Source organism: Trachemys scripta, chromosome 24 (assembly GCF_013100865.1).
Source record: "Trachemys scripta elegans isolate TJP31775 chromosome 24, CAS_Tse_1.0, whole genome shotgun sequence".
NCBI lineage: Eukaryota > Metazoa > Chordata > Testudines > Emydidae > Trachemys > Trachemys scripta.
The window spans coordinates 3,666,014-3,690,709 of record NC_048321.1 but is presented as its reverse complement, the minus strand read 5'-3'; the positions used below and the strand labels follow the sequence as shown (position 1 = coordinate 3,690,709).

The window sequence follows — 24,696 nt, the reverse complement described above, 5'->3', positions numbered from 1 at the left end:
GGGGCTGGCTCCCAGGCTCCCCGCAGGCCGGGACTCTGCTCCCTCCCCAGCGGCGTCCGCACAGACAGATTCAGATTGATTTATTTCACAGCCTGAGTGGAATTTGAACTTTGAACTTCAAGGAGTGGAGGCCAGGAGCAGTAGGGATGGGTGGGGGGGAGTAGCTGGAGGGGGTATAGGGAGGGGGGAGCAGCTGGAGGGTGAGGGAGGTGGGAGCATCCAGGGAGACGACCTTGGGCACATGGGGACAGTGTGTCCTGGGTGGCCCCAGAGAGGTAACACACTGGGGCTGACACACACACAGGGACACACACACACACACACTCTGGGGCTCGCAGCCTCCCGTTCACACTCAGCCCAGCCTGAAGGATGGAAAGGCCTGCCCGACACCCATTACCTTAATGTCCTAGGGCTGAGAAGTCGGCCCTGCTTGTCCCCTGGGCACTCCCCAGTCACAGATCCTTGTGGGAAGCTGGACTGGGGGCAGTGCCAGGCCAAGCCTGGCAGTCTGAGAGGGGGGTGTTTGGCTGTCTCCACTCATGGGCTTTCAGTGCCCCCATCCCAGCCTCCTGCACCTAGCAGAGCCCAGCACCCACTGGCACTGCCCTTCCGTTGCTCTTGGCTCATAGAGTTTGAAACTCCGGGAACTTCCTCCGCAGCTCAGGAATGAGGGCAGACTGGTTCAGTTCCCCCAGCCCAGGCTGGGCCGGGCACTGGGACCTGCCCAGGGGAGGGCAGCCAGGCTGGGATTGGGCACCGGGGCCTGCGCAGGGCAGGGGGAGCCAGGCTAAGGCTGGGCACTGATGTTCCCCCAGGAAGCCGGGCTCTCCAGAGATTTCTGAGCTGGAGCCCTGCTCACTGGGCCCACAGTGTGAACTCCACGCTCTGGGGAATCTCAGGTACACACCTTCCCTCACACCAAGGATGCAGGCTCAGGGGGTGGGAATGGGCCACGATGCTTAGGTACTGGCCATGCAGGAACACAGAGAGACTGGAACCAATCTGTGGCCCCCGGGGCTGTCCCCGTGTGGCACACCAGGGCAAGGGGAACATCGCAGCTGTAGCAGGGCTGGAGCACAGACACTCCTACTCCCCAAGCAAAGCCCCTGGCTTGGGCTATGGAGAATCAGTGTGTGGGCCATGACAACAGGTGGGGGCAGTTCCAACTCCATCCACTAGGGAGCAGTGGTCTGTCTGTCTCACAAGCACCCACCCCAGCCACTCTGCTGTCATCTAGACCTGGGAAGGAGGGTGGGGGCAGATTTCCAAAGGCGCTCAGCACAGTAGGTATCTGCTGGGATCTCCTGACAATCCCTTTGGGTACGGAGCCCTTCCCCTCTCGTTTCCCTGTTTGAATCCAGCCCGGGGCAGTTGTGATGAAAGCACCCAGCCAGGGCTCGTTGGGAGCCTGTACGGAATGATCTGGAGGCGGCCAGTCTGGCTCCTGGTGCTTGCACCAGAGATGCACCACCACATGGACTGAGCTCCCCCTCCCCAGGCAGGGCTGGGCCAGGCTGGAGGAACAGTAGGTGGAGGGGGGGGGCTGCCCCATCCTGGAGGTGTAGATGCCCCCACAAGCCATGTTCCAGCTGCAATCTGCATCACGAGATAAGCATCCCCGAGAAGGGTCCTGCTCCAGCTCCCACCCAGTGCTCTGCCAGCACTGGAGAGAACTGCGCAGAGCAAACTCTGGCTGCCCTGATTAATGCTCCAATCCCTGGGCGATCAAGACCGATTTCCTGCTAATGAAACTTTGAAAAGCTTCATTAATCTGCACTGAGCCGCTCAGGGCCGTTCCACTCTGCCTGGCTCCCCCTGTCCTCGACGCAATGGCTCAGGCCAGGACCACAGTTTGGAACAGGATGTCTTTATTTTCCCATGACAGTCCCATTCTGTCCTGCCCCCTCCCCTGCCGCACGGGCCCCCGGGACTCCGCTTTTGCTGGGGAAAGGCCACGAAGTCTGGATTGCTGCAGCAGTGAAGGAGCCACTGGGGCAGCCAGCCCCCCCCCCCCCCCGGAATGGCTAAGGCCGGGCACATGGTGGGTGCTACCTGCCTGGGCAGCAGTGGTGGGGCACTGCGTGCAGACAGGGGCATCTGTCAGAGCCAGCCCAAAGCCACGGAGACCCCTCACCCAGCAGGCATGGGACACTGGCATCTCCATCTGGGGAGCTCAGTGCCTCTGCAAACATGAATGGATTTACCTTCCCAGCCCTCGGGGCATTATCCCTGCCACAGAGGGGAAACTGAGGCACAGAGGGGTCCCACATCGAGCCAAGAGGATGAGACACACAGCTCATTAGCATTTGCACACCCAGTGCTCTGAGACCCTCAGAGGAGGGAGATGCTGCGTAGGAGTGCGAAGGGCTGATAAGCAGAGACACTAAGTGATTGTTCTGTGAATGAGTGTGTTGGGGTGTGCATGTGGTATGAATGTATGTACAAGTGCAGTGTGCGTATGAATACAGAGGTGCAGCGTGTGTGTGTGTGTGTGTGTGTGTGTGTTCAGGCAGTGCCAGGAATGAGCATGTCTGACTGGAGAGGGAATGGGGAGCTGCTGGCAGAGTAGGCAGGACCAAAGCCCTCCAACTATGGGGCAGGGCTGGACTTTCAGTGACTCAGAGAGCTGGCGCATGGGGAGGTTTGGCCCTGCTGGTCTTGGTGGCCAACCTCTCTGCCCCAGGTTCACCTGGATGGGGTGTGCAGCTGCAGGAGGGCAGACAGCACTGCCTGTGGGAGGCCCCAGGGTGACTCGGTCTTTTCCTCTGTGTGTGTGTGTCAGCCCTAGTGAGTGTGTGTGTGAGCCCCAGAGCATGGGTGTGTCAGCCTGAGTGTGTCAGCCCCAGTGAGTGTTTCAGCTTCAGTGTGTGTGTGTGTGTCAGTCCCAGTGTGTGTGTGAGAGAGCCCCAGTGAGTGTGTTTCAGCCCCAGAGTGAGCTCATGTGTATCACTTTGTAGGAGGACAGTCAGTGTTGATTGTTGATCCAAGTGTGAATGTGATGGTCAGTTTGAAGTCACTGTGCTGTGTGTACCATGGGGTGAGCCTGTGCTGCAGGTCAGCTCCCACGAGGCCCAGGCTGGGGTTGAGCATTAGGGCCTGCCCAGGGTAGGGCGAGCCAGGCTGGGTGCTAGGGCCTGCCCTAGGCAGGGGAGCTGGGCTGGGCATTGGGGCCTGCCCAGGGCAGGACTGGAAATCCCCCTAGCGCTCCCCAAGGGAAGGGCTGGCAGACCCAGTGCTGTCTGGGGCAGAACTCTAGGGACAATCCTGCCTGGCCCCAGGCCTGTGGAGGGACTGGATGGGACACCATGGGATCTGAAGCTGTGACCGCTGTGAGCTCAGAGAGGAGGGGAAGGGCAAGTGGCTGGGAGGAGCAGCACAAAGCCTGTTGTCTATGGGCAAGCCCGGTGCCCCAGCGGGAGTGGCGGGGCCAAGGCTGGGCATCCACCATGCCAAGCACCTCTGCCTGGCAGCTCCAGGCTAGAACATGGCAGAGGGGCAAGACAGGGTGTGTGGCGCTGGCACTAGCAGGGAGCCCCGTGGCCTGCTGCTGTCAATGGGAACCTCGGCACCTTCCCTGACCTCAGTGCCGCTGCATGAATTCTTTATCAGCTGCAGCTTCTGCCTTAAATTAAACATGAGGCAAAAGCAGCATCCGAAGCCAGACACCACTTAGCCACATCCATATGGGTGAGCGAGTGCTACCTGGGAGCAGGAGCCAGGACAGCACTGCCAGGCTCAGCCCTGGACAGCCCACGCAGAGGCCATGGGAACAAAGTTTGCTGGGCAGCAGGGGAGATTGGGAATCCCCTGAGGGCAGCTCCACTCAATTCAGCCTACAGAGCTCAGCTCAGGCTCCAGCCTCTCTTAGCATCCTGGCTCCTCCTTGTGGGGTTCACACCATCCACGTGGTGAAGACCCCCCCCTCCCAGGGGACCCAAAGCAGGGCTGTCTCAGGACAGGGGATGTCATAGCAGCCGGATCCAGGGCTCCATTGCTTCCCACTCTTGCAGAAGGGCAGCCCCTGCTGTCAGAAATGAGATTCCCACCTCAGGACAGCAGCATGGGGCTCTACTCTCTGGAGCACCCCTGTACTCCAGGCTGACACACTTTGTTTTCTGTAGTGTTACATTTGAGCTCAGTAACTAGGAGGTTAATCACCTCACAGAGCACATATGAAACCGGGCCTGACAGGAGCAGGGATTGAACCTGCTGGCCCAAGAGTGCTGGCCCTGTAGTTTGAGCTAAACGGGTAACCCTGTTAGCGGAGGTTGTTATCGGTACTGGCCGCTGGGGGGCGCCACGCTCTCACACATTCAGCCGGTGCATTAGGTATGCCCCTGGGTGAGTGGGTGCTGGAGCTCCTGTTGGCGAGAAGTGCCTGAGGATGACACACGGTTGCAACTGAGGTTCTAGCTGGCACCTGTGCAGAGTTCATTGATCCAGAGCAGGATCTATGCAGAAGGGCAGCATCAGCGGCTACTGCCTGAGAGCTGGCATTGAAGCTGGTGAGATGGGCTGGTCAGAGCCTCTGGATTTCACTAGATTTCATCACTGTCTTAGGGAAGCCCAGAGGTGCCATGTGATTTCCAGTCCTAGCACCCATGGCAGTCCCAGGGAACAACTGGAAAGACAAACAGGAGCCACGTGTTACCCAGTGGGTGCCCACAGAGCCCCTGGCATCCTCCTTGGCAGGTTAGAGCCAGGGACTCGTGGGTTCCATGCCCAGCTCTGGGAGGGAGTGTGATAGAAGGGAGTGCGGGGGGCGGGGGCACCAGGACTCCTGGGTTCAATTCCCAGCTCTCACTCGCTGCCTGACCTTGAACAAGTTACTCAGCTCCATTTCCGCGCTGCACAGGGGCCGAGAACCCGGCCCGGAGCGCAGGGTCTGTGTGAGGGTTGGTTCTCCCCAGCGCTGCGGGAGTCCCGGAGGGTTAGAGGGGCGCCCCGTTGCTAGATGGGGACGGTTAGGGGGTGTCTCCCCTCAGGGCTGCCTACACACGGGAGATCGGCGGGTTCCGGGCGGTGCCAAGAAGCAGGAAGGAAGCGGAGGCGCAGAGGGACCCTGCGCGGGCTGGAAAAGCCCCGGCGGGGATCTCTGTCTCCGCTCAGCCGCTTCCTGCGGGGCAGGGCCGGGGCAGCAGCCAGGGGCTGGTACCCAAGGGTTATGTAACGGCGCCAGCCGCTCCCGGAGACCCCCAGCTGGGGCGCTCCGGAGCCTGCACTCCAGGGAGCCCGAGGGCTGTGCCGGGGGCAGCCCGGCAGGAGCCCAGGGGAAGGGATCCCGTGTGGGGACAGGGCACGGCCAGATCCCGAGAACGGGGGCCCGGGCGGCCTATGGAGAGGGGAGTGGGGTGGGCTGACCCCGCCGAGAGGCACCTGCCTGCGCAGCCCTCCTCCGGTCCCCGCCCCCCCCCCCCCAGCCGCCTGGGCGCAGCGCAGCCCCTTCAGTTCTCAGCCTCTCCCCAGCTGCCTGGACACCGCCCAGCCCCCCTGCCGCCCCTCCCCAGCTGCCTGGGCGCAGCGCAGTCCCCCTCCCTCCCCGCTCCTGTTTACTCTCGGCCCGCCTTAGCCTAGTTTGGAAATGCAGCAGAGCGCTGCGCTCCCCCATTGGCTGCCCGGGGCTGTCAGTCGGGCGCCGCGCGGGGTCCGGCCATATGCTATAAAGGCGGCGAGGGCGCAGCCGGCTCCAGACCCGCGGAGCCGCGATCGCCGCGTAGCGTCCCCACCAGGCCCGCCCCGCGCAGCGCCATGAGCCAGGTGAGGTTCTGGGCCGGGCGATGGGCGGAGAGGCCGCGGGGAGCCCGGCTGGGGAGAGCCGGGGGACCCCCGCCCCCCGACGGGCACCCGCGCTCCGCTCCGCGGGCTGGCTCCAGAGATGCTGGAGTCGGGGGCTGGTGACACTTTCCCCGCTGGCTGGCCGAGGGGCGGGGGAACCGCCTCCAAGGGGCTGCCCCCCTCCTTGCCCACACCCCCCTGGGGGTGACCTGGCTCAGCCCTGGTCCCCTTAGCATCACCATGGCCCCATGGCTCTGGGACTTTGGCCCCACTCTTGGAGACAGGCTCCTCCCCAGCTGGTGTCTGTGCCCCCTTGCAGGGGCTGAGTGTGCCCAGGGGGAATAGAGGTGGGCACTGAGGGGTGGCTGGCCCCAGGTCTCCCCTGCCTGGTGGGATGTGAGTGACAGTGAAGCCCTGAGGAAAGGCTGCTAATCCTATGGCTGGATGCTGGGCACTTAGAAACGGGCTGGGTAGAGCACAGCCCTTCTGAGACCCTGGGGTGCCCCTCCCTTCACTGCTCGGGCTCTGTCCCCTGATGGAGGAGTCCCTGTGGGTGGCTGGGGGCCTGGGGAATCCAGCGCCCAAAGCCTGCTGTGCCCTGACTGTGCTGCACGTGGTGAGGATGCAGTGGGGAGGTGACCTCCCATCCCGGCTACACCCTCAGCCGGTAACACCCCTCCCCCACCCACCACAGCTGCAAGTGTGATTAGTGGTATCCTGGCGACCGGGGTGCTTGGTCCAGGTGGAGCCAGCCCTGGGCTCTGTGTTCCTGGCTCTGGCGCTCAGTGTGAAAGTTCTGCTGGTCCCAGGCTCGGCCACTTTTGGGGCAGCTCTGCTCCAGCTTAAGTTGAAGTTTAGCACCAGTCTGGAGCTGCTGGGGATGCCCTGGTACCCCAGCCTGGCGCCACCCCAGCTGGGCTCTCCCAGCCGCAGCTGAGCACTGCTGGGCTGACACTCGTTGGGGGTGGGGGGGAAGCATGAGACTGACGTCACTCTGCAGGGCTCCCTTGAGGGCAGTAACTGCAGAGGCAGCCCTGGGCTGGCCGGCCTCCGCCCAGTGCCAGGAAAAGGTGCACGGGATGGGAAGGTACAGAGGGAGGGACCTTGGGAGGGAGCCCCATGCCCTCTTCTGGGGAGGCGAGAGCAGCCAGGCTGGGAGCAAGTGTGCAGTGCTCAGAATCCAGGGGTGCTGGGGCTGGGATGACCATGCTGGGGGCAGATAAGCTCATCCCGTCCTAGGATCAGAGGAGGCTCATACAGCCCTGGGCAGCGAATGCAGCTAGTTAGTGCCAGCAGTGTTGGGAGCCGTCATGACCCAGGCACGGCCAAGGGCCTAGCAAAGAGCACCCTGTGGTGACAGTCTCCGGGGCCCTGGATGGAAGCGGGTCTGAGTCTGTTCCTGGCTTTGTTCGCAGAGCTTCTCTCTGTGGAGACGTAAGAATGGCCTTACTGTGAACCTAACATGATCAAGTGATCTCTCTCCTACCATCCATCCACGCAACAAAACACGAATCAAGAGTTCCAGGCTATGCTGTGCTTCTAAAGAGACCGTCCAAGGAGGGGAGAGGGATGGATGGACAGATACATGCACCCAGAGCGCGAGCCCCAGGGTTGGGCTTTCGGACCCAGCTCTGCCCATTGGCATGGGGCCCCCAGAAGCTCCTTGCAGGCAAGGGTATTAAGATCTCCCGTAGGAAGCTTGTGTAGGGTCCTGCTGAAGTCAAGTTGCAGCTTTGAGTCTGTGGGGTGATGCAGAGGTGGAATGAAGTGTGGCTGCAGTGTGGATCCCCCTGGGCCCCATAGCATGTGGGGCAGAGGGTGGCTGCTTTGCTGACTCTCTGGTGCCAAAGCCTGCCTGACCCACTGCACTACCTGACCCCAATGTGCCAGGCTCTCCTACACCAGCTGACTGCTCCAGCCCCACTAGCAGCTGCCCCTCAAGCGGCGGCAGGCTGCTTCCCAGCTGTGTGTTCACCAAATCCCAGGTGCCTGTCGCTGTGGAGGAGGGAGCAGCACAACGGCGCCTCCCAGGGGATGGAGCACTCACTCCTGTCTCTGGTGACTGGCTAGGAACAAACAGAGGTGTCCCAAAATGCCTGGATCCCTCCAGGCTGGCGCTGGGGCCTGTCCCTGTGTCATCATGCAGCAGGGAGGGGCTCAAGCAAGGGTTGTTGTCAGGACACCTGGGTTCTCCGTCCCTTGCGCTATATGAGCCCCCTTGCTGGGCTGCTCCTCCTCTGCTGGGGGGTGGAGCACGGTGCCTCTCTGCAAGCTGAAGCTTTGCCCCATAAGCTCTCGGACTCCCCCGCCACGCACCGCATGGCAGGTGCTGTGGGTGGGCAGCAAGTTCACTCCCTTCCTCGTGTCTCGGGGGTTTTCTTTCATGCGTTGGCCACAGGGACTTCCCAGCTGCCTGTACATGCGCCCTGCCTGTGAGCTGTGTGGCGCAGTGAGAGGGGCCCGGAGCGCCACCACCCTGCTCCAAAAACCCAGGCCCCGAAGCCTGAGCTGCAGGAGAATCCCCATCAGCTGTTAGCAGTGCGGAGCCGGTGACCTGGGGGAGCAGGGCTGAGCATGTAAGAGAGGGCAGTGGTAACAGGTGCAGGAGCTGGCATTGCCTAAGGAGAGCCCCTGACAGTGGGGGTGTGTGGTGGTGACAGAAGGGTGTGTGTGGGGGGGGTGAGGGCACTGGAGGGCTGGGTTTGGAGCAACTGCCTGTGTAGGTCTCCCAATCAGTCTCTCTCTCTTGCCGGCCCCCCCCCCTCCCCCGATCAGAGCCCCCAGTCACAGGTGACATGTCTCCTGGCCACAAATGGGGTTTGGCCCTGCTCCAGCTCTGACCCCAGCTATTCCAGCTCCTCCCACTCCCTGCTACAGGGTAGACACCCCCTCTCCCACAGATGGGATGCTTCCCTGACTAACCCTAACCTGCTGATCCCTGGGCTGCTCAGAGCCTGGTCCCCACAGCTTGATGGGTGAACCCTGCCATACAGTGCGCCCCCTGGCCCCACTTGCTGTCTGGACCACTGCTGTTCCGACCACAGCCCTGAAGGGAACAGGCGGGGCCTCCCTCCTCCTGTCTGGGGCAGTGTGTGTCTGGGGGAGCTGCTACTCTGGGATGGGGCAAGGAGGAAGAACGTAAGAGCATTCATACTGGGTCAGACCAAAGGTCCATCTAGCCCAGTATCCTGTCTCCTGACAGCGACCAATGCCAGGTGCCCCAGAGAGAGTGAACAGAACAGGTGATCATCAAGTGATCCATCCCCTGTCATCCATTCCCAGCTTCAGGCAAGCAGAGGCTAGGGACACCATCCCTGCCCATCCTGGCTAATCGCCATCGATGGACCTATCCTCCATGAATCTATCTAGTTCTTTTTTGAACCCTGTTTGAATGCCACGTTCCTCCGCAGCTCACCTGTTCTGCCCCATTAACTTCTCTGCCATGGCTGAGCCAGCAGCCTTCACTGGAGGAGCCCACGGAGCTCTGGGTCGGGACTGAGGGGCACTGGCAGAGCAGTGGGGAGGGGAACCCAGGGCCGGGATAGCAAGGGGCTGTGGGTCAGGATTGAGGGGCGCTGGGGGTGTAGAGCCCCAGGCTAGGGGCTGTGGGTCAGGAGTGTGGGGCAGTGGCAGAGAAGGGGGTGTGGAGGGCAGGCATAGTGAGGCTGAGGGTTGGGATTATGGGCCAACGGTGGACCTTGCCCGGTGCCTCCTGTCCCCTTTGTGGCTCAGCACGGCCGCCTCCACAGGTGCCAAAGCTGGGGGAGACCCAGTGAGGGGAAGCACAGCGTGTACTTGCCGCTCTGAGCGGCTCCCCCATGGGACTAAGTCACTCCCTCAGAGGGGTCTTGCGCGCTGGCTGTGATTGGCTCATTCTTTCCCTGTGGTGGTGTCCCTAGCTGTGACGGGTTGGCTGTCCCCACCCCTGTGGACTCTCCAGGCTGGGCACACCTATGGGCTTGCTCCCCTACCCCGAATGCGAGTGGGACAGGGGGAAGAGAAACCCTTGGAAGGGAGAATCTCCCAACTGTCCCAGCTATTTGGGGAATGTCCTGAGCCAACCCCCTGGGGTGAAGCAGCCTGAGACATGGGGCCAACTGGATCCAGTGGTTCCAGCCTTGAGCTCTGCGGCTGTGGCCGGTCTCCCTCCTGCTGGCCGAGTTGCTGACGATGCAGCCCTGGTGCTGCCTGGGCCTCGGCTCAGTGTGGAAGATGTGCCAGGAATGGCTCCAGTAACGGCTCTGCCAACTTGCATCAGGCTGAATCTGGGGCAATGGGTGTCTCTGCACTCGGAAGCGTGAGGACTTCACTTCTGTGGGCATGAAGTGGCATGTGTCTGGGTCTGGCCGTGGATGGAATCAGAACTGTCCCTTGTGTGTCATAGGCCCTGCACTGCTCGCTGATGCCAGAGATGCTCCCTTGGCACATGTGAGAGCTCCCTCTGCTGTTGGGGCAGCAGGACGGGCACTCCGTCACCACCGCTGTGTGAAGCTCTGCCTGGCTCTAAGTGACCTAGTGACCATGCTGGGTGGCTGGGGTTGTGTTACAGCACCGGCAAGGGGGCCTTTGGGCAGGATGCTACGTCCCGACAGCTCTGTCCATACTGCAGCACCATGGGCATGCAGCTGCCTCTGGGGTGGAGCAGCCGAGAGGTGCATAGCAATGGTTCAGCTGTGTGTGTGTGGGTGGGGGGGGGGGCAGTGGAAGGGTGTTGTACAGAGCCCCTGCTCATACCCCAGGCCCTGGGGGCAGGCAGGGCCAATCTGAAGGGCTGTGCAGGAACTGTGGTGTTGGGAGCCGGCAGAGTAGCAGGTAATAGCTCCAGATCCAGCGCTGAGATTCAGACACCAGTGCCCGGTGCCCCCCAGCCCTGGTGGGTTCTCCAGGCTTCACAGGGTGTGCCGGGGAGGGGGCTGCCCATATAGGCCCAGGTGAGTGGAGTGAAGGGGGCCCCTGGTGTTACCTGCTGGAGCCCATCTCCATGGCAACCGGCACATGCACAGTTCCTGTCACCCCCACCCCCTGTCGGGCTCATAAAGAGGGTTCAAAGCTCCCCCCGTGCTGCTCCCACACCACCTTCCCCCGCGTTTGGGGTGGTGTCCTGCATGCTGATCAGCATGGGTCTCTCTTGGGGGTCTCTTTGTTGAGACCTTGTACAGACGTTGTCCCCTGCTGGGAAAGGCTGGGACTGGTGTAGCCTGGAGCGCCCCCCACAGCCAGCGCTCCCGCCCCGCTCCCTGCAGCACCCCATGAACAGGGGTGAAAAGCCCCTGGCATGCCCTTGCTCCTCCTGGCTAGCTGTGGTCAAGCCTGGTCTAGATCAGGAAGGGAGGGAGGGTCTTCTAGTGATTGGGGCACGAGCCTGGCGCTTGGGGCTCCTGAGGCCCGTTTCTAGCTGATGTTCAGGCTGATGTTGGCTGGCATGTCTGTCCCCATTGCCCCCTGGCTGAGGGCTCAGAGCTGCTCCATGGTGTGCAGTCACCAGCCAGGGGCTGGTGCCAAAGGGGGTTTGTAGTGGGCCTGGGCAGGGAATTGGACAAATGGGGTAAGACGCTGCTTGTTGCAGGATGTGAGCCCCTGGCATGAGCCCCAGTAGCCTTGGCCCAGCCCTGCAGCGCCCAGCCTGGCGAGGGCAGAACAGGAGGGCATTGTGGGGTGCCCAAAGCCAGTGCCCCTCCTGTCTCCTGGGGCAGTGCCCCTTCTCTTTGCCTTGCTGGGCACAAGGCACTTCTAGGCAGTGGCAGTCTGTCGAAGCAGGTGGGTAGCAAGTTCTCCTCTGGCACAAGTGGCAGGACCTGGGCTTTGGAGCAGGGGCCAGGGCCCTGATGGTGTGAGAGCACCAGTGATGGGCAGCTGCAAACTCTTGGGGGGGCTTCCTGTTCCCAGCCCTCCCCCCCCCCTCGGGTTGGGAGGCTGCCTGGACGGACTCAGCTCTCCCCCAGCAGGGGCTGGCAGCGGGCGGGAGGGGAGTTTTGGGGGGAGGGCAAAAGGGAGATGGAGTCAGGGAGTGGGTGGCTGCATGGAGGGGGCCGCAGAGTGCTCCCCCCATGAGCTGGGGACAGAGCAACTCCTGCAGTGTCCCAGGCCCCTGTGAAATGACAAGGAACTTCCCCCGGGGGGGAGCCCTGGGCAGTGCTAAATCGAGGGGCTGCAGACCTCCCTCCATCTTCTCTCACAGAGCCACCCTTCCCTGGGTGCCCTGACACCCCGCTCCTGCCCAGCAGGCCCCGAGCTCCGGCCCGGGCCCCCTGTCCCCCGTGGCCCTGTGCTCAGACTGGCCTGCACTGAGTTGATCCCCATGGGCAACCCAGGAAGAGCTCGCAGCCTCATAAGAGCTTCTCCTTGGGAGGTTACAAGCACACATGCTTTGGGCTTGAGACCATTATGGGATGGATAGTCAGGGCTTGCCTTAGCAACAGATGCAGAGCAAAAACCCAAATTCAGAGTTGAGCAAAAAGTTGGGGGTGCCGTGGGGAGCAGGGCAGGAGCTCTGGCTGTGTGGGGAGCTCATGGTTACTCCAACCCCTTCCTCTCCCAGCAGGGGGCGCTGTAGAGGGTGAGGCAGGAGCACTGGCCATGGGGGGAGCTCCCAGCTACTCCAGGCCCGGCAGAGCTCACTGCATGCCCGGTGTAGTGGGTGCGCTGGGAAGCACACAGCTGTCTTTCATCACCTAGAACAAATGGCTCCAGACAGTGGTTCCGTGACTGAGCCGAGTCTGAGATGGAAAATCCCAGGCAGGTAGCGCAGCACGTCCCCAGCGCAGGGGAAGCCGGCTGTGCTGCACGTGGGGGGAGGAGGGGGGAACTGGCAGCCTCTAACTGCAGCAATCCGTCTTGCGGAAAAATACATCCGAGCCAGGAGCGCCTTGGGGGCAGCGCTGAGAGGCTGATCTGGGCCAGGGGAGGTGAAACCCAGCCCAGTGAGTGACAGACTGGGGGGGGGGGGGGGGGGGGGGAGGGAAGCTAAGGGGATAATGAAGAGCCAGCCATGCAGTGCTGGGGAGGGCATGGGGCGGTGCAGCTCCTGGAGTGGGGAGCTGAGCGCTGGGAGGGGGGTTATCTGTCAGTAGCTGGCAGCCTGGTGCGCTCTGGCTTTTAGGGTAATTAGGAAGCCTGTCCTGGGAGGGGGGATTTTCTCATGCTGAGCGGCTTATTGGCCGAGCGGTGTGCTGCTTCCCTGGCCTGCAGGGAGCAGTGGGCACGGTGCCCAGGGGGAGGAGGCTGGCACCCCTGCATCTCCAGGTCTGGGCTCTCTGCTGTGCTCATCAGCAGAGCGGCGGGACCCCTGTCACCCTGCCCCATCCCTTCTTGGCCTCCCCTTCTCCCTGGGACTGTTTGTCTTGGATGCTGCATCCACCATGCCAAGGGGCTGGCAGTGCACGGGCCCTTTTCCCATATAAGGGCAGCTTTGATGTCAGGGCCCTGGGGCCGTGTCAGGACAGGTTTCAGAGCCGGACAAAGGGTTGTTATGGTCGTTTGGCCCTTACACGTGCTCACAGCAGCTCAGGACTCTGCTGCCTCCATCAGGATTGGGCTCCTTTTTCTGGGGCAGCCCAGACATGCAGCCAAGGAGGGCTTTTATGCCCAGGAGCAGCATCGCTGATTCCTCTGCTCCCTCCTGCCGGCTGCCCTTCTCCAGGGCTGGCTCTGCCTCCAAAGTGCTGTTACAGGCAGAGCTGTGGGCTACCGAGGCAAGGCCCTGGGAACTAGGCTGAGCACTGGGCCTGCTTGGGCCCATCTCACATGGCCACAGGGAGAGCCGAAGTGCCCCTTGGCATGGGGAAAATTCTGCACTGGATCCATCCATGCCGTGGGGGGCTGCAGGGACAGCAGGGCTCGTGTGCTGCAGATTTCAGGGCAGGGATAGCCAGCGGTCAGGAAGGGGGTTTCACCAAGGGATAGCAATGCATGTGGCATATGGTGCCATCTCTGAGAGGGCACTGGGATGGCTGGACCACTGGTCTGGGGCACCTCTGGCCAGCAGTGTCCTCCCATGGATAAAGTGCCACACAGGCATGGAGGAGACCATGGGCTTCAGCGTGAACTGGGGCAGCGCCTTCCCCTCTGTCTCAGGTGGGGAATGGCCCTGAGTCTGTTTCGTCTATTGGCCTCTAAGCTCTTCATCAAAGGGACTGGCTCTCGCTGGGTCTTTGTGCAGGGCTGGTGCCCTGAGAGGTCCCAATCTTGGCAGGTGGGGTGTCTGTATGGTGCCATGGGGCACCCAGCGCTAGGTCAGGGATGTGTCTGGTGCCATGGAGGACCCTAATCTTGGTTGGGGGGGCTCTGCGTGGTGCGATGGGTGGGTCCTGATCTCAGTCAGTGGGGTCTGTGTGGGGGGGGGGGGGGGGGCATGGTCTCGGTCGGGGAGTTCTGCACGACACCTGGATGGCCCCACACGATGCCCCTGTGGTGCTCAGGCCCCTCTGGGGTGAGAGGTGCTCCAGTTAGCACTAACAGGCGTGGTCCCTTAGCCCAGGCAGCTGCAGCGCATGGCTGGGATCCCCATCTTCCCAGGCAGGGCTGTCTCTGCCAGCAGGGACCCATCAGGGGCTGCCCTGCTCCACGAGCCCCTGGCCAGGGGTGGGAGCCCCACACTGACCCCATCCTGCTCCCTTGGTAGGACCAGGAGCAGCTTATGCGCTGCAGCCCAGCCTGCAGGGAGGGCTCCGTTGCTGCCTAGTGGCGGGGTGCAGCTGTCCCTCGCTCCGTGCCGTGGGGCAGGCACCAGGGTCGGGCCCCAGGCGGTGCAGAGGCTGGTAGTTATCTCAGCAAGGGGCTGTGTGAGCAATGGGAGCCCGTCACAGGCAACAAAGAGCCAGTTGCTGCGCGGAGCTGCCAGCTTGTGCCCCGGGGAGAGTCACAATGGAGTGGAACCAAACTCCTCCGTGAGCCCTTTCCGGGAAGGGGGGAGGATATGCCCTGAAAACAAAGGGAAGCCACTTGCTGCTGCTTTTTCCCCATGAGTTGAAGCACCTGCCCCTCCCTGCAGGGGGCACTGTGGGGAGCAGTGTAGACTTTGGGGGTCAATGAAGGTCATGTAGGGACCCTAGTGCCGCTGTGGGGGGGATGAAAGGGGGATGGGCAGGCTTCCAGGGGTGCACAGGCAGGTTTAAGCACCCTTAGAAATCAGAGGGTTGCTATGATGTCAGTGCCCCCAGGAGCGAGGCCGGGTGGAGGGGGGTGGACAGAGGGACAGAGACAGACCTCCTGCCATGTGACCCTGTGCTCAAAGCCGCGGAGGCAGGTGGGAGCCGGGTGTCTAACGAGATCAAAGCCAATAGTGAGATTGCTAAGGGGATTAGAAATGGGCCTGGTGAGTGGGGAGGGGGAGGGGAAGCGGGGTCTGGCCCTGCACGCACTGCCCCAGCACTGGGCTCCAGTCAGAGGCAGAGCAGTGGGGGAGAGGGTACCCCAGTCTTGCCCATAGCCCCAGGGTTCCCCTTGGGCCGCATGCCAGGGCTCTGGCTAATCCCCGTCCTTGTTTCACCTCCCACCCCTCCAGCCCTGGTCCTGCACATGACAGGGCAGCACTGTCAGCCCCAAGGGAGGGGCAGGGTGGGAAGGACAGATCCTGCCCCAGCCATTAGTGCGGGGGGATGAGCTGCAGCTCCACCACCTCAGGAGCTTATACAGGGAGCGGTGCCCAGCCAAGAGCCTTAGAGACAGCCTGCCCCTGCCCCTGCCCCGGGGCATATCCTTCCCCTGTGAGCCCCCCCCCCCTCCCTGCCCCAGGGGCGGTTCCCCCCACCCTGACCCTGCAGGCCATGCATCACCCACTCCCCTCCCTGCCCCAGGGGCGGCTCCCCCCACCCTGACCCTGCGGGCCGTGTGCCCCCTAGTCCCCTGCCTGCCCCAGGGGCGGCTCCCCGCACCCTGACCCTGCAGGCCATGCATCACCCACTCCCCTCCCTGCCCCAGGGGTGGCTCCCCCCACCTTGACCCTGTGGGCTGCGCTCAGGGCTGTGTTCTGACTCTGCCTCCACAGTGCTGCTGGCATTTGCACAGTGGGAGTTAATGACTTCATTTATCACAACCGCCCCCACCCCCCCAAGGGAGCACTAAACAACCAGCTGCTGTAGCCACACAGCATCCTGCCAGATGGGAGGGGAGAGGCCCAGGCTGCAGCATCCTGTCCTGGGGCTGGGCCGGGGGGGCTGCAGCATCCCGTCCTGGGGAGCGGGGCTGTGCTGGGGGGGGGGGGGGGGGGCGGCTGCAGCATCAGGTCCTGGGAGAAGGGCAGGGACCAGGCTGGTTCCCACAGAGTAAGCAGCTTGGGGCCCCTGCAGGAGGAGCCTGTGTCTGATGCGGGGCAGGGCGGGAGCCCAGGTCTCAAGCAGATGGGGGGGGGGGGAACCCCCAGGGGAGTCCCACAGCTCCAGGCTACTGCTGCTCTTGGACATGGTTGTGGATCATGTCCCTGCCGATTTGGTCTCCTCTCTCTCTGACAGCCCCCTGGGGCTCTGTCTGCTCACACCCCACCCATCTCTGTCCCTCTGCTCCAGACACTTGGGATCCCAGGGTCCAGGTCCATGGCCCCATTTGGTGTCAGAGGGGGAGGGGCTGCCATAGAGGCCCCCACCTAGGCCCCCGGGAGCAGCACCAGGGTGGCTAGCTGGGGACCACTGTGCTCCTGCCTCTGGCCTCAGCCAGAGCCTCCTGTGGGGGTGGGGAGGGAGCCCCCCACTGAGGTGCATGGGACCATCCACTCTTTCTGTCTCTGTCACTGGTGTTGTTTACCCCTAGGGAAGCTGTGTTTGTGAATGGCAAACAGGGGGCAGGGTGGCTCTAAGCAGTGGGGCCACCCCCCACCCCAGAGCTTTCCACACAGGGTGGATGGGGGAACGCGGTGGGCGTAATATACCTGGACTTCAGCAAGGCTGGTGACGCGGTCCCACATGACTGGAGAAATGCGGGCTTGGCGGAACGATCATTAAGTGGATACGTAATTGGTTAAATGACTGCAAACAAAGCGCAGCTATTACTGGAATGGTGTCAGATTGGAGGGAGCTCTCAAGTGGGGTTCCACGGGGATCTGTTCTGGGTCTGGTGTTTAACATCTGTATTAATGACCTGGTTGTAGGAATTCAGTGCACACGGATCAAAGATGAGACAAAGCTGGCAGGGGTGGCAAACACTTAGGAGACTAGAGCTAAAATGCAGAGGGATCTTGATAAATTGGAGATCTGGGCTATAGACAAGACTGAAATTAAACAAAGACAAATGTAAGGTGTTGTGCTTAGGGAAGAAAAAGCAAATGCACAAATCCGGCCTGGGGGATACCTGGCTTGGCAGCAGCACTGCTGAGAAGGATCTGGGAGTTGTGGTGGATCACAAACTCCACAGGAGTCAGCAATGCAAAACCGTTGCAAAAAAATCAAATGCAATTTTATGTTGCATTAACAGAAGCAAGCCACGGGAAGTGATAGAACTGCTCTACCCAGCACTGGTTAGGCCTCAGCTGGAGTAGTGGGTCCAGCTTTGGTCACCAATGTAGAGAAACTGGAAAGGATCCAGAGGCAAGTGACAAAGATGATCAGAGGGATGGAATGCAAACCATCTGAGCACAGGCTGAAGGAACTGGGTATGTTTAGTTTGGAAAAGGAGATTAAGGGGAAACATGATAGCTGTCTTCAAATACTTGAAAGGCTGCCATAAAAAAGATGGAAAAAAGTTGTTCTTCTGCTGCGGGGGGCAGGACAAGAGGCAACGGGTTAAAACTACAGCACAGCAGATTTAGATGAAATCTCAGGAAAAACTTCCTAATGGTAAGAACACAGTGCAGTGGTTTTCAACCTTTTTTTCATTTGCAGACCCCTGAAATATTTTGAATGGAGATGTGGCCCCCTTTAGAAATCCCTGGCATAGTGTGCGGTCCCCCAGGGTCTGCAGACCACCCAAGACAGATGGCTCCAGCCACCTTTTGAAAACCTCCAGTGAAGGAGTTTCCATGACCTCCCCAGGCAGTCTGTTCCGTTGTTCTGGTGCAGTGGCTTTCAACCTGGTCCGCGGACTACATCGGAGATGTCCAAAGGGGGCTGTACCTTCATTCAAAACCCCCTGGTTTATCTCATTGTAGGGCCTGAGGAGCCCTGTCCCATTCCCACCTTCACAGCTGGCTGCCTCAGCAGAGAGGGCGAGGCCTGGGGAGGCCAGATCCCTTCTGGGCTGAGGCAGGTTGGTGGAAAGAGAACTCCAGGTTACTGGGGAATGCTGGGCCCATCGCTTCATGGGGAAGTGACTGACTCTGTGTGCCCCCTACCAGCATAGCCAGGGAGTGTGCCTAGCTCGGACTGGCTCAGTGCGCCCCCTACTGGCACAGCCAGGGGGCGCTCCTGGCTGGGACTGGCTCAGTGCGCCCCCTACTGGCACAGCCAGGGGGCGCTCCTGGCTGGGACTGGCTCAGTGCGCCCCCTACTGGCACAGCCAGGGGGCGCTCCTGGCTGGGACTCCTTCAGTGTGTCCCCTACTGGCACGGCCAGGGGGCGCTCCTGGCTGGGACCATCTCCCCACTACCTGCCTGGCCTGGAGGAAGCTGCCTATTGGTCCCGCTATTTGAGCAGCTGTGTATGGGGAGCTGATGGGGCAGGTTCCAGTTTGCATCTCAGCTGCAGGATGGATGCACAGTGCATCCAGCTGCTGTGTGTGTGCAGGCTCTGCTGCTTGCCCAAGCCGGCTGAGTCCTCCAGGCACACTGCAGGTGAAGCCCTCCACAACCAGGACTGCTAGAGGATAATTACAGCAGAGGCGGGGAGCTCTCAGGCTCTGATTAGAAAACACAGACTGGGGTGGCCCCCACAGGCTGTGATCCACGGTCCCCTCTGCTGGCTGCATGATCCACTCCCCCCTCTCCAGCAGCTGTTACCCCAAACCCCCTGGTGTGTGCTGCTGGCAGGCAGCCATGACAGCTGTGTGCAGGGGCGGGTAATGCCAGGGTGCCAGAAAGCCTGGCTGTGCACAGCGTGTGCTAACAGGCGCCTTCTCTCCTCTTGCAGCTCAGCTCCAATGAGTCCCCAGCCCCCAGCCAGGCTCCCGGCCGTGAGGAGAAAGGTGAGTGAAGAGGCTGCACTGCTGTGGCTCACCGGGGGGGGGGGGGGGGGAGGGAAGGGGGCTGGTGGAGAGCTTGCCGCTGTGCACAGGCCCGGGGGAGGTGTATGAACAACTTCCATCCAGTGCTAGTGACTATGAGCCCTCTCCCATTCCCGAGTCCGTGTCGCTGGCACCATGGCTGGGCGTCACCTCGACGGCTGTACGCCAGCATGTCTACGTCAGGGGTTGGCCCAGGGCACCTAGCTGGAGACAGAACCAGTTTCATTACAGGGGAGCAGCTGTTCGAGGTCAGGCCTTCGAAAGCCGTCAGCCCTGCGGTCACCTGGGTGCTGAGAAGCATTGGGCAGAAGTTAACCTCCCTTGGGGGTGAGATGATGCCCCGTCCTTGTAAAGCGTAGGCCTTGGCAGGGTCTAGAAACTCGCTGGTAGGACTCTGCCCCGGCACAGAGCCCCATAAGCGGACATAACAATCTGTGGCTTCCCCCTGGGCAGGGCTCTGACAAACGCTTTCTCCAAGAGTATGGAAATTCCCAGAGCAACAACTTGAACCTGTCCAGCGCCATGCAGGAGTCGCCCTGCCCTCATTCCCGTGCCACAGTGTCCCTTGGCACAGCTTGGCCTGCAATGTTACCACTGGATGCTACGTCCCCGCACCACGGCACATGCAGCCAAACTGCACCGACCCCACAGGCTTTCGGCTCCTCTGGCTACTCCCATCCCTCAAGCCCTATGCCCCAGTGGGGTGTTTCCAGAGATCCAATACATCAGAAAGAGGGACACCCCCCCCCAAACACCCCAGGACTCTCCTCTGATTGGCCTGGGGCAAAGCTAGATTGAAAGAGGACGCTAATTCCCAGTGTAGTGCTGCAGGGACTCCTGTTCCCTTGGAGAAGACAGAGCTGCCCCTGGCTTCCCCAGCCTGTGTCCTCAGGGGGCCAGCGAGCAGCTCCCCACGGTGCGGCAGCGGGACTGGGATCAGCCAGTCTTACTGCTGTCTTGTCTAAGCCAGCCAGGCTGCTGCCACCCATGGAGCTGGCTCCCAGTATTCCCAGCGCAGACGTAGCTGCAGTGACATGGGGTGGGCTCCATCGCCCAGCATAGAGCTCCCCGTCAACATGCCAGCACTTGGGCATCAGCCATGTCTGCAACCCCCCAGCATGCCCCCCCAGAGGGCTCCCAGCAGGGCAGGAGCTGCCTTCAGGCTGCCCCACCCCACGTAGGCCAGGTCGCGGAAGGCAGCCTGCGGGGAGGGGAATGTAGCTGCAACGATGCTGTTAGCTCTCCACAGGCAATGCTACAGGCTCCTGCCCCGGGCACCCGCCTCCCCCCACCCCCCCCGCCCGCTCCTGCCCTGGGCACCTACCTAACTGCCCCCCCCCCCCCCGGGCTCCTGCCCCAGGCACCTGCCCCGGGCACCTGTCTAATCGCGCTCTTCCCCCGCTCCTCCAGCTCCTGCCCCGGGCACCCACCTCCCCCCGGCGTCTGTACTGATGGCATGAGGGGTCAGCAGTGAACGTGCCTGGCTGCCCGTGCCTAGCAGATCCGTCCATGGGGCAAAGGGGCAGAGGCATCCCCTCCCCCTGACTCCATGTGCCTGCCATGGAAGCGTTGGGTCCATTTGCCGTCCAGTGGACACACTCTGCAGGGTGGCACCGGTGCAGTCTCCCCGCCAGCTGCACCTGGCTTGGACTGGAGGCAGGCACAGGAGGGTGGGAAGTGGGGGGCTTACAGCCCTGGGTCTCCCTTGGTTTTCTTTCACCCTGGGGAAGAACCCTCTCTCCTGGCTGCTGCCCCGCCCCTGCTTTGCCTCATTAAGTGCTCGGCAATAGTCAGGGGAATGTGGAATGCCAGAGCCTGACCCGGGCCCTCAGTGCTCCGCAGGGAAATCGCTAGGACGAGCGCGTGGCCCCTAAAGCTGGGGCTGTGGGGCCTGTAGCTGCCATGTTCGCATTCGCTCTTCTGTCTGTGCCAGCCTGCAGCATGCCCTCCCCCACACACCATGGGGAGCTGCCCCCAGCGTCCCTCCACCTGGCCTGCGTGTCCCACCATCCCGGGCTGCTGGGGCATGGCTGTGTCCTGGGTCCCCACTGGGCCTCCCCTCTACCCATCCAGGAGCCTGGGAGGGGGACACTGCCCACGCCCTCGGCACAGGCAGCTGCTGGAGAAGGTTGGGTTGGGGGACTGGAGTGCCTCTCCTGGGGGACAATGAGAACAGCGACCGTAGGTCACACCGTGCTCCATCTAGCCCAGTAGCCTGTCTGTACCCGTGGCCAGCCAGAGCTTCAGGGGATGTGGACAGAATAGGGCAATTACTGAGAGATCCACCCTGTCTTCCCCTTCTGCCAGTCAGGGGTTTGGGTCGCCCCAGGCACAGGGATGTGTCCCTGACTGTCTTGGCTTATAGCTGTTGATGGACCTATCCTCTAGGAACTTAGCCAGTTCTTTTGGAAGTCCAGCTATACTTTTGGCTGTCACTACATCCCCTGGCAATGAGTTCCACAGGTTAGTTGGGCGTTGTTCCTCTTGTTTGTATTAAACCTTGTGTCTGCTCATTGTGTGAAGGGGTAAAATAACATTTCCCTAGACACCAGATATGATTTTCTAGACTCTATCAGGTCCCCCTGAATCATAGAATATCAGGGTTGGAAGGGACCTCAAGAGGTCATCTAGTCGTGTCTTTACTGAGCTGAACAGTGCTAATCTTTGTCGTCTCTCCTCGGCTGGAAGCCGTTCCAAACCCTTGATCACCTTTGCTGCCCTTCTCTGAACCTTTCCCAGTTGCACCATTTCCTTGTTGAGATGACTGGAACTGGACCCACTATTCAAGTGTGGGGACCCCCGGGATTGCTGTAGTGGTGTTCTGATATTTCTAGAGAGACAAGGGGGCTGAGGTAATATCTGTTGTTAGACCCACTGCTGCTGGGGAGAGAGGAAGGCCGAGCTCTGAGGACCTTTCCCAGCCCTGAAGAAGAGCTCTGTGGAGCTGGCAGCTTGTCTCTTTCACCAGCAGAAGTGGGTGCAAGAAAAGCTATCACCTGGCCTACACTGCCGCTCTAACCTCCTGTGAGCAGCCTGGGGGCGGTAGGTCCCCACCTACCTTAGCCACGGGAGCCCTGATGCCCGGGGAGTGGATGTTTCCAGAGAACTGTCCGAGGGGACGCCAAGACCTCCTGCAGGGGTGGAAGTAGCTAATTTAGACCCCACTAGTGTATACACCAACTTTCCCGATGTGTATTACTTGGCACTCATCAGCACTAACTGAGCAAGATCAAGGACGTGGATAGGGGAGGCAAAGCCCATGGGAGTGGAGTGGGGTGGGGGACTGCCTACTGCACCCAGAGTTTTGGGGGACCCTGGGCAGTGGGGGGGCCGGTCCTGTGGGGGGCTAGATGCCGGCAGGATTTGCAGGCCAGTGCCCCGGCAGGAGTTGCAGACCAGCGCCCCCTGCTGCCCAGAGCGGAGTGGGCCCCCGTGGAGCCGCAGGGGTGACTGCCAGCTGGTTCTCCCTGCAGCCAAAGCCGGGAACACCAAGAAGGTGGAGGAGGAGGAGGAGGAGATAGACATCGACCTGAACGCGCCTGAGACTGAGAAGGCAGCGCTTGCCATCCAGGGCAAGTTCCGTCGCTTCCAGAAACGGAAAAAGGACCCCAGCCCCTGAGCAGCTCTGCCACCCTGTCCCCACCGTCCCCCATCCTCCCTCTGCCAGCACAGCCCGGCTCGCCCCGTGTTTGCTCGCTCCTGCCCTGCCCAGCCCAGCTTGGGCTGTTGGTATTTTGCACGTTCTATGTACCTGGTTTCGGGGGACGAGGGGCTCCCTAGACCTAGCTGCACCCACATGCCGAGTTCCTGCCTGGGAAAGCGGGGCATCCTCTTCTTATAGCCATGATGTCGGCACGGCAGGCTCCTGGTGCCATCCTCAGAAAGCCATGAAGGAGCCATGGGCCCCAGGCTGGACAGTGCCTCCTGGGGGCCTCAGGCCAGGGTAGGGGCAGCCCTGGGAGAGTCCTGGGCTGGAATTCAGAGCCAGTCGGACATAACTGCCCATTAGCCCTGGTTAAGCCAACTCCTGGCATGAGGGGTTCTGCTCTTGAGCACCCCCCATCCTGAGTGGACACCCCTGAGCCACCCCACCCTGACCTAAGGGGGGGCTGCCCCTTAGCTCCCCTACACCCCCATCCTGAGCAGCTTCCCATCAACCCCGGCCCATGGGGCCACCCACTCCCACCAGGGACCCTGACTGGGACAGCCAGAGGCCCAGGACCAGATGGGGGGTGGGGGTACAGAGCCATGCAGGGGGAGGGGAAGGGCCATAAAGCCAGATGGGGGGGGATCAGAGCTGAGTAGACCCAGGACCACGAGGGGCAGGCAGGGCTAGTGGGTGGAGGACAGGGCCTATGGCCAGGCCAGGAGGGGGAAGGGCCCTAGGTGGGGTGTGTGTGCTGCAGGATGCCCCCCAGTCCTGTGGGACCAGGCCTGAATTGCAGATAAACAGGGCAGGCCCCACCAAATGTCTAGGCTCCCCCAGGGCCAGGCAGGGGAGGGGGTCTGGGGCCAGGAGAGGGGCAAGGTCACCTTTCCCTCCAGGATTTTCTTAGACAACATGGGGGCCAGAGGCAGCTGGTGACCCCTCCCCTGGGCTGGTGTTGCCTGGAGCTGTGGACAGAGGTGACTGTGAGGTGGGGGTGGGGGAATGTCCAGGCCCTGCTGGGGAGCAGGAGCCAGACTTTGATCTGCTTCGGCCGGGTGGGGAGCTCCTGCTCTAAGCCCCACGTAGCGAGCACACGATGTGTCCGTACTGGCTCCTTGGAGAACCCTCCCCACTGCGAACAAGGGGGACTCCCCCCGAGTGGAAACGCCCTCCCCCATTGGGGGACAATGGGGATCCCTTCCCACACAGAGAACAATGGGGATCCCCCTGACTGGGAACAGTGGAGACCCCTGTCCCCCATTAAGAACAATGGGGGGGGCCTCCCCCCCGCGACTGGGAACAATGGAGATCCCCATCCCCCCACTGTGAATGATGGAGACCTCCTGTCCCCCAATTAGAACAATGGGGATACCCCCTACTGGGAACAATGGGAACTCCCTTCCCCTCCCCCACTGGGAACAATGGGGATCCCCCCCCCCGACTGGGAACAATGGAGACCCCTGTCCCCCATTGGGAACAATGGAGACTCCTGAGCGCAATGAGCATGGCTGGGTGCCAAGGTGTGGGGAGGGGGAGGGCACTGGGGTGCTAGGGATTGGGGAGCAGGGCACAGCTGTGAGCAGGAGGAGGTAGCAGAAGGCAGCTGGAGTGAGGGGGTTGGTGGGTCGGAGATGAGGGCTGGACAGAAAGAAAGGAACAAGTGAGCCAGAGCTGGAGGGGGTGGCATTCCCCAGGGGGGCTAGCAGAGGGGAGCTCCAGGCACTGGGAGCCCATGGCACTGCACCCTGTCCCCCCCAATTAAGAGAGGCACTGAGTCCCCCCCAGCTTAGGCAGGAGTCCTAGGTGCTCCCCTCCCCCCGCTTCCAGGGCCCCAGTCCGTGCAGCGTCTCAGCCGTCTCAGCTGTCCCCCTCCACCCGTGCCCCTCTCAAGGGATGGGCTGACACCGTCCCACTGTTGTGCCTCCTGCTGCTGGCACAGCCCCCCAGCACTGTAAGGCCTCGGTGTTCCCCAGCATTGGATTCAACCCGCCTCCACCCCCAGCCCGCCGGGAGCTGCAGCCCGAGCACCAGGGAGCGCTGTGCAGCTGTGCGCGATTGGAGGGGCCAGGCCGCACCGTCTCCTGGCCGTAGCGCTGGGGGGACGATGCGGCCCGCAGGGCGGACACAGCTGCTGCGAGGACTGGCTCTTTTAGCATGTTTACGTAATAAAACGTCTGGGAACAGTG

At 61.8% G+C, this 24,696-nt stretch overlaps 1 protein-coding gene across 2 annotated transcripts; it reads left to right on the top strand.

The window, feature by feature from the left end:
* The first annotated feature begins 5,486 nt into the window (after positions 1-5,486).
* Positions 5,487-24,696, top strand: PCP4L1 (Purkinje cell protein 4 like 1). Of its 2 annotated transcripts, none has more exons than XM_034756695.1 (3): positions 5,487-5,757; positions 18,768-18,822; positions 22,335-24,696. In XM_034756695.1, the coding sequence occupies exons 1-3, from the start codon at positions 5,749-5,751 to the stop codon at positions 22,478-22,480; spliced, it is 210 nt and encodes a 69-aa protein (XP_034612586.1). In that variant the 5' UTR covers positions 5,487-5,748; the 3' UTR covers positions 22,481-24,696. The 2 variants fall into 2 exon arrangements, with proteins under 2 accessions (XP_034612586.1, XP_034612585.1); XM_034756694.1 differs by lacking the exon at positions 5,487-5,757 and adding an exon at positions 17,586-17,949.